This window comes from Oryx dammah, unplaced genomic scaffold (assembly GCF_014754425.2).
Source record: "Oryx dammah isolate SB20612 unplaced genomic scaffold, SCBI_Odam_1.1 HiC_scaffold_1, whole genome shotgun sequence".
NCBI lineage: Eukaryota > Metazoa > Chordata > Mammalia > Artiodactyla > Bovidae > Oryx > Oryx dammah.
This window is the reverse complement of record NW_024070185.1, coordinates 99,129,747-99,139,059: the sequence shown is the minus strand read 5'-3', so window position 1 is coordinate 99,139,059 and position 9,313 is coordinate 99,129,747. Positions and strand designations below refer to the sequence as shown.

Sequence of the window (9,313 nt, the reverse complement as noted above, 5' to 3'; positions counted from 1 at the left end):
ACAGCATATTAAAAAGCAGAGACGTTACTTTGCCAACAAAGGTCCGTCTAGTTAAGGCTATGATTTTTCCAATAGTCATGTATGGATGGGAGAGTTAGACTGTAAAGAAAGCTGAGCCCGGAAGAATTGATGCTTTTAAACTGTGGTATTGAAGAAGACTCTTGAGAGCCCCTTGGACTGCATAGGGATCCAATCAGTCCATCCTAAAGGAAATCAGTCCTGAATATTCATTGGAAGGACTGGTGCTGAAGCTGAAATTCCAATATTTTGGCCACCTAATGCGAAGAACTGACTCACTTGAAAAGACCCTGATGCTGGGAAAGATAGAAGGCAGGAGTAGAATGGGAAGACAGAGGATGAGATGGTTGGATGGCATCACCGACTCAATGGATGTGAGTTTGAGCAAACTCCGGGAGCTGGTGATGGACAGGAAGGCCTGGCGTGCTGCAGTCCATGGGGTCGCAAAGAGTAGGACACGACTGAGCAACTGAACGACTGGACTGAACTGAACTGAAAGCTGCAAGGCTGAGGAGGAACTCTCTGGCTCAGGCCGCTAGGGAACCCGCCTTTGTACTCCTCGTCCCTGCCTGGGAGGCTGGGGAACGGCTGGTTCCTAGGCAGCCTCTTGCAGTGGGTTTCCAGTTAAGACACTGATGCAAATACAGTACTACCCGGGTAGGGCTCCAATGGAGGCTTTTAATGTTGCAAGAACCCCCTACACACACACAGACACGCGCACGCGCACGCGCGCACACACACAGACACACACACACAGTCTGTCTCTCTCGCTTGCTCGCTCACTGGCTCGCTCTCTCTCTCTTCTGGAACCCTGGTTTTCCCTCCTGTAAACCCTCCCAACAGTCCTGCCCCGGAGGAAGCCCCACCCTCTGTTGAGACCAGCCCTAAATTCCTGCTCCCGCAACTCTGCTCCGCAGTCCCAACCTCCTGCTTCAGGAAGTGGATCCTGCAGACTCGTAAGTAAACGTCTCCTCCCCACCTCTAGGGTACCTAGACCCGCCATGGCACAGCGTTTGCCCGGTGCTCGCCGTCTCCTAACGTTGGGTAACCTCTGAGTCTCGCACTCAGAGGAAACTTGAAAGCAGGATGTCCCGGCCATGTTCCTGCTCCCTGCAGGTTCTTAGAGATCGCAGATGGCTGCCTAAGAGAAGGGCATGGCCTGGCAGCATTTGGGGTGCAGGCGTAGACCCCTGCACCGGGGAGGGGGCTAGCAAGGAACTTGGGGGACAGCAAAAGTGGCACAAGTGTGGAAGAAGAAAGGCGGAAGTTTAACGCCCGCGTATGGGCAAGGCGAGAAGGCGGGATCCGGGGGTGAGTGATCCTGGACCGAGCATCCCACCTGGACCCCATTCTCAGGCGGGTGGGACTTCTCGTGATCCTCGCCTGCGTCTGTGGTCGTCCGCCTTCCAGGGGTGCTTCCGGACTTAACGGCGAGTCCAGAATTCTCAGCGGCTGCCTTTTTAGAGGGGAAAGGCAATTAGGAACAGTCAGGTTGTGGCTCGAACCACCTACATCGCTCCAAGCAAAGTATTCTGACCCAAGAGCTCGGGGACACTTGAATTTTCTCCTGGCCTTGGGTGCAGGCAAATGATTTCTTCTTTGCTGCCAAAGAAAACGCGCGTTTGAAAATGAGGCTGAGCAGCATCGCCACCCAGTGGCTATCAGGAGTTTTGGAGACTGTTTGTCTTAGAAGGCAGCGCTCTGTCTGAAAGACGTGCGTGGACTTCTAGTAGGTTCTTTGTGTTTGATGCTTTTTCTTAGAATTCGCTTCATATGAGGAGAGAAATGGAATATTTGCACTCCAGGTATCTGTTCACTTCCTAAGGAAGCCTTAGCAGTGGCTAGGAAAAGTCTGTGTGGGTAAATATTATTACTTGCCTTGGAGATTTCTAAGGTAGACTCATTTCCTCATCTGTACACTGTGCCCTGGTAATGATAATAATACCCCTCTTACAGGGAAGTTATGAGGGTAAAATGAGATAAGTATGCCGTGCTTAGCACAGCAGCAGGAACAATGAATACTAGATAAACATGACTGAGGTTAAATGAGAGAGTTGATGATGGGTAAACCCTCTGTTTGTCTTCGGGCAACACTCAGGGAGCGGTAAGAAATCAGTCACATCATGACACTGATTACATGTTCACTGTACTCTAGGAGCTTCAGGATGGTTCATGCAAAGAGCTGGACCCTGAAGAAACACTTTGTAGGTTACCCGACTAACAGTGACTTTGAACTGAAGACAGTTGAACTCCCACCCTTAAAAGATGGAGGTAAGTCATACTCATGAAATTTCAGTTGGAAGAGACTGTGTCAGTTCACTTTTGCTGAATAACAAACCACCCCAACATTTAGAGACTTAAAACAATCATTTACTAGATCATGATTCTGTGAGTTGGCAGTTTAGGCCGGATTAAGTTGGCAAGCATTCTGTAGATCTTATCTGGGCTAAATGGTTCCTTCGGGCATTACTCACATGTCATGTTAACTGGCTTTCTGCTCAGGGTGCACTCCTCATTTCTCCTCTCTGTGGCCCTTCTAACATGCTGGTTTGAGCTCTTTGTTTATTACTGTGATTTCATAAATCTAGAGCAGCAGGAACTGGCAAGCTCCAATATGCAAGGACTGTTTGCTAATATGCTGTTCATCAAAGCAAGTCACATAGCTAAGCCCAAATTCATAGTATGGCCATAGACTTCTTTTTCCTTTTTCCTTTTTAAGACTTTTTTTTTTTAATGTGGACCATTTTTTTTAGCCTTTATTGAATTTGTTGGGCTTCCCTGGTGGCTCAGAGGTTAAAGCGTCTGCCTGCAATGCGGGAGACCTGGGTTCGATCCCTGGGTCGGGAAGATCCCCTGGAGAAGGAAATGGCAACCCACTCCAGTACTCTTGCCTGGAGAATCCCATGGAGGGAGGAGCCTGGTGGGCTACAGTCCATGGGGTCCCAAAGAGTTGGACAGGACTTAGCGACTAACTACTAAACTATTGAATTTGTTACAATATTGCTTCTGTTTTATGCTTTGGTTTTTTTGGCCAAGAGGCATATGGAATCTTAGCTACCGGCCCAGGGACTGAACCTGCACCCCCTGCACTGGAACGTGAAGTCTTAACCTCTGGACCACCAGGGAGGTCCCATCATAGACTTTTTGGTGGGAAGATGGCAAAGACGCTCTCACACAGGGATGGGTAGCATCTGTGGCCCTTTCACATCTGTGGCCCTTTCACATCTACCGCAGAGACCTTTCCAAGGTTGTCTCTGTGAAGCCTCTATGTCATGTTGGAGGATCCCTCTTCTTGGTGATTGCAGCACATGCCTGGGGGCATTGTTCTTCCTGACTTTGGCCAGCCAAGGGGGAGGATTCCCTCTCTGTCCCAGTGAGTCCCATGGTAACAGTGGGGCTGCACTGCCTAGCAGCTGTGTGCAAAGCTCAGACTTATCCCTGGAGCAAACAAGGAGGGAAAAGCCTCTTCACTGAGGGGCCTCCCATCCCCTTGAGGGCACTGGAGGGATGAGGCAAGCCTGAGGAAGTTGAAGGGAGAAAAATGGCATGGCATCCCATCACATGTTTGGAGATGAACTTTGCAGAGCATCAGCTAAGGGCTGTTTTCAGGTAGGTAAAGGCATGCAATTTACTAACACGGTTACTGTTATCTATCCATCTAGGTTGCAAAAGCCAAAACCCAGAATCAAAATTCCAGAGGATGGGTGCATGAGAGTCACTCCAGGAAAATGCATGCATTGTAAAATACTAATGGGCTGATAATAAAACCCTATGTGAGCCCTGTGGCATAGCAGTTACAAATGTGGCCCTGGGCAAGATACTTAATCTAAGCTTTAATAAAATGGAAACAATAATTGTTCAGAACATCATAGAAAATAATCTATGTTAAAGCATGAAGTGAATGCTGAGTAAACAGATAATAAGAGAAAGCACAGGGAGTGCCTGCTCCGAAATCTTGGCTGCGCCGGCACTGGTGCGCAGTGCGTGGGCGAGCCTTCGTGGGGGCCGTCTCTTTCCCCCGCTCCCCAACCCGAAGCTCGGTACCTGTGGGACATGGGGCGGGTCTGCGCGGGTGCTCCAGGCCAAGGGCTGACATGAAGACTGGTGCAATAGTCGACAATCATCGATAATCGCGGCGGTGCCGGGTCAGGGAGAGGCGCGGCCCGTAGAGCTCAGAGCTCGCGGAAGCCCGCTGGGCGGCTCGAGGGATAGGCGGGGCGCTGTGTAATGTTCAAGCTGGGAAAGGCTTTACGTGGCTTGTCAGAACCGCATTTGTGGTTTCTTAGAGATGGCTGGATGGCATCACTGACTCGATGGACGTGAGTCTGAGTGACCTCCGGGAGCTGGTGATGGACAGGGAGGCCTGCGATTCATGGGGTCGCAAAGATACGCTCAATAGCGAATACGACTCAATCGCGGATACGACTGAGCGACTGAACTGAACTGAGACAGTGAAGAAAATGAAAACAGTGGGAATTTTTTTCCGAGGTACTTCATACTGGATCCCAGAGAAGAGAGTTTTGTTTGGTACATGGATCATCCACAAAACCTGCTTTCTGGATCCGTCATCACTGTTGGAGTCATTAAACTTACCCACATTTCAAAGGTCAATGATGCAACTAAGGCCAAAGGCTGAGTTCTGTTTTGTTGTGAATGCAGGAAGGAGAAAATATTTGTTACAAGTCAGTGATCAGCAGGATCTAGTAGAATGAGTAAATGTGGTGAACAAAGCTGTAAAAATTACATTACCAAAACGAGATATTAATCTTTTTCTTTTTTTTAAATTTATTTTTAATTGGAGGGTAAGTTCTTCACAATGTTGTGTTGGTTTCTGCTGTACAATAATGTGAATCAGCTATTTGTTGTTTAGTTGCTAAGTCCTGTCTGACTGTTTTTGACCCCATGGACTGTACCCAACAGGCTCCTCTGTCCATGGGATTTCCCAGGCAGGAATACTGGAGTGGGGTGCTGTTTTCTTCTCCGGGGGGGTCTTTCCAACCCAGGGATTGGACAGGGATCTCCTGCACTGGCCCATGGCTTCTTTACCACTAAGCCACCAAGTATACATATATCCCCTCCTTCTTGAGCCTCTCTCCCATCCAGCTGCCCATCACAGCCTCATTCTGATAACCCAGCTCGCCAAGGTGAATGTGAAAGGAGCAAATGTCTTACAGAACTGACACTGTTGGTGGTGTGCCCATTGTTACCCCAACTCAGCAAAAAGAAGTAAACGAATGTGGTGAAACTAATGACAGAAATAAGGTGATGCAGTCACAAAGCCATCTTCCTTACTTTACTCCCAAACTGCCTTCAGACAGTGCAGTGATCAAAGCTGGTTATTGTGTCGAACAAGGAGCAGTGATGAAAAACTGAAAGAGAAGATATTTTCGGTTGGATGGAGATACAATAGCCTACTTCAGATCTGAACTGGAAAAGGAACCTCTCTGTGTACAGCCACATAAAGAGCTCCATCAAGTCCAGGAATGTAACAAAGTGACATGATGGTGAGAGATACCCTCTTTGAGACTGTAACATCGTCTCGAACTTTCTATGTGCAGGCTGATGGCACAGTTGGATGCAAGCAGTTTTGGGTGCCACTGTAGTGCCGCAGGACCCGTGGATCTGCATCTTCTATGCCACAGGAAGAAGGCTGTGAAATCTGTGTACACAGAAGAGCATCCAACAGTCCTTCGGAATCCAAACATGCATTCTGCCCTGCCAGTGATGCGGCAGCCACCCCACATTCCATAGCCTCTCGCAGCAACCCTTTGGAGGGAGGATTTTATGAATCTCTTGCCAAGGTCAAGCCAGGGAACTTCAAAGGCTTGACTGTCTTTTCCAATAGAACGAGCTTCCACAGTGACTGAACAAGCTCTGCTAAAACTTCAAAGTAAAAATGGCCCTCGGGAACAAGTTTGTGACCCTGTGGACTTGGAGGACATGAGCCTTCCGGTCAGTGATGTGTATGTAAGGTGGAAACATGTGGAGCCTGACCTGCCTTATCTGCCCTCACTGTTCTTTCACAAGGCTTCTCGCCAGTCACAAAGGGGAAATGGGTTTTAATGCATATAGTATCCTGCATCATTGCTGTCCTCTCTTATAAGCTGGTAAGCCTAGAACAAAATGGGTTTAGAAAAGGCAGACAAACCAGAGATCAAATTGCCCACATTTGTTGAATCATAGAGAAAGCAAGGGAATTCCAGAAAAACATCTACTTCTGCTTCATTGACTACAGGGAGGCCTGGCGTGCTGCGATTCATGGGGTCGCAAAGAGTCGGACACGACTGAGCGACTGAACTGAACTGAACTGAACTGAAAGCCTTTAACTGTGTGGGTCACAACAATCTGTGGAAAATTCTTAAAGAGATGGGAATACCAGGACCACCTTACCTGTCTCCTGAGAAACCTGTATGTGGGTCAAGAAGCAACAGTTAGAACTTTACATGGAACAACTGACTGGTTCAAAATTGGGAAAGGAGTATGACAAGGCTGTATTGTCAGCCTGTTTATTTAACTTCTATGCAGAGTACATCATGTGAAATGCCAGGCTGGACGAGTTACAAGCTGGAATCAAGATTGCTGGGGGGAAATATCAACAACCTCAGATATGCAGATGATACCATTCTAATGGCAGAAAACAAAGAGAAACTAAAGAGCCTCTTGATGAAGGAAAAAGTTGGCTTGAAACTCAACATTCAAAGAACTAAGATCATGGCATCTCTTCCCATCACTTCAAGGCAAATAGAAGGGGAAAAAGTAGAAGCAGTGACAGATTTTATTTTCTTGGGCTCCAAAATCACTGCATTGTAGCCATATAATTAAAAGATGCATGCTCCTTGGGAGGAAAGTTATGACAAACCCCAGCAGCAGCAGCAGCAGCAGACAGCATATCAAAAAACAAAGACATTACTTTGCTAACAAAGGTCTATCTAGTCAAAGCTATGGTTTTCCAGTAGTCACGTATGGATGTAAGAGTTGGACCATAAAGAACGCTGAGCACTGAAGAATTGATGCTTTTGAACTGTGGTGCTAGAGAAGTCTCTTGAGAGTCCCTTGAACTGCAAGGAGATCAAAGCAGTCAATCCAAAAGGAAATCGATCCTGAGTATTCATTGGAGGACTGATGGTGAAGCTGAAGCTCCAATACTTTGGCCACCTGATGTGAAGAACTGACTCATTGGAAAAAACCCTGATGCTAAGAAAGATTGAGGGCAAAAGGGGTTGGCAGAGGGTGAGATGGCTGGATGGCATCACCGACTCTATGGACATGAGTTTGAACAAACTCAGAGAGATAGAGGAGGACAGGGAAGCCTGGTGTGCTGCAGTCCATGGGTCGCAAAGACTCAGACAACAGCAAGCCAAGAAGCTAGGGAGTAACCTGACTAAATGTAGTTTTGTAATAGTGGCCTACCCAAAGTGTGATGGGCCCTTTCTTGCTCTCTCCCTGGAGCCAGCTGGCATGGGCCTCTAAGGCAGAGGCCACTCCGCCGCAGCTGTAGCCCACCAGACCAGCCTGTGCCCACTGCACACCCACTGTGCAAGCGGCCAGGTGGGAGCTCCGCTCCGGGGATGCCAGCTCCCTGGCCACTTCATCAGTCAAAACTGACCAGGGAAGCCAGTGGCAGGCTGAGCCCAGGGTGCCTGCCACGTCAGACAGCGATCCCAGGAACAGGCATGTCAACTCCTCCTGCGGGGCCATCGCGGTCTCTGCTGCCCACATGTCTCGCTCCTTGAGAGCTTGAGGATGACCTCGCTAGAGCAGCCCGTTGCTTCCTGAGACCTGGCCGATTTCTTGTGTCACATCTTTCTACTTGGGGCACAACAGCAGCTTTGCTGCACCCTTGGTCAGTGCCAGAGTGAGCCCCTCCACACTCTGGCGAGCAGAACGAGCTTGGGCTCAGTAACAGTTTCTTTTAAAAAGAAAAGAAAAAAGCCCTAATGTGTCTCAGTAGCAACTGTCTGATGCTTTGTTCTCACGGGGTGATAAAAGTGTGTGTGTGACATTTTTTTCCTAGTGAATTTGACAGTTTAAATGTTTCACAATTTAAAACATGAAAATGCTTCTTAAGTATTTTGGTTATTTTTAAAATGCTACTGTGACTTCCAATGAGATGTTCAAATTCTACGCATTCTTATTGGTTAATATTATTGAATGAAATAGTGCCAGAGATATCTAAACTCTTGACATCGTCTGTGGTGCTGTAAAATGTACAGCACCACAGATGTCCAAAATAAATGGGACAATTTTGAAATTATAACCATTTTTTATGCTCTGAATCTCAAGGTGAGCAGTGAGTTTTGCATAGAGGATATTATTGGACTATCAGTAAGGGTTGTGGGTTATACTGGAGTGGAGAAAGGGGGAGAATTAGGAGTCAAATAGCTATAACTCGGACATTTGTAAAACTTTAGTCAAGATGTACAGCATTTTGTGAAAATTCTTTGCTGTGAAATTTCTTGGAGATTTGATTTTCTTGTCAGAGTTTCGTAAATAGTCCTTACTTCCATGTTTGGGTAAGTGAAAGACCTCAAGTTTATATGTAAAGACTCCTAGAGTTTGCTCAAATTCATGTCCATTGAGTCAGTGATGCCATCCAACCATCTCATCCTCTGTCACCTGCTTCTTTTGCCCTCCGTCTTTTCCAGCATCAGGGTCTTTTCCAGTGTGTCAGCTCTTCAGCTCTTACTTCTATATTTGGACCGGTGAAAGACCTCAAATTTATATGTAAGGACCTCAAGTTTATATGTAAAGACCCTTAGTCACGTGATCGTAGTCTCTGCTTTTTGTCACTAATAATCTATATTCAAGTGTCTGTGTTTTTTTATCTTGTTTAGGAATGTTTTGAGGTTAATGTACTCAAAAGTCCTACATGATGGGTTTTATACAATTGGGATAAAATTAATTTTCAGTAGCAGAGGTTAATGTGCTAAATAACATACCATTTTGTGTTAGAGATACTGGAATACTGTTATTCTACCATCTGTGTAATGTTTGCATTTTAAATGTGTCTTTTTTAAAGATTTTTTTTTAAATGTGGACCAATTTTAAAGTCTTCCATTGAATTTGTTACATTATTGCCTCTGTTTTATGTTTTGGTTTTTTGGCCCCAAAGCATATGGGATCTTAGCCCCCCTGCTTTGGAAGGTTAAGTCTTAACTAGACTGCCACGGAAGCCCCTCAATATATGTTTTAAAACACAAATTTGAGTATACATTTAATCATGGGGATATCATAAATATAAGCGCCTCTCTAAAAAGTCATTATTTTCAGGAGTTGAATAATAGACCGGTATGAC

The 9,313-nt window shown here is 46.5% G+C and overlaps 1 protein-coding gene and 1 pseudogene across 2 annotated transcripts in view; both read left to right on the top strand.

The window, feature by feature from the left end:
- The first annotated feature begins 710 nt into the window (after positions 1 to 710).
- The window catches only part of PTGR1 (prostaglandin reductase 1), a 29,830-nt gene continuing 21,227 nt past the window's right edge, over positions 711 to 9,313 (top strand). The window contains exons 1-3 of one of the 2 annotated variants that reach the window (XM_040239293.1): positions 751 to 974; positions 1,602 to 1,747; positions 2,174 to 2,289. In XM_040239293.1, coding sequence (XP_040095227.1) covers positions 2,184 to 2,289 — 106 coding nt within the window. In that variant the 5' untranslated portion in view covers positions 751 to 974; positions 1,602 to 1,747; positions 2,174 to 2,183. Of the gene's footprint in view, positions 975 to 1,601; positions 1,748 to 2,173; positions 2,290 to 9,313 lie in introns of both variants that reach the window. The other variant, XM_040239282.1, reaches the window with a different exon arrangement.
- On the top strand, positions 4,440 to 6,204 carry LOC120863063 (annotated as a pseudogene).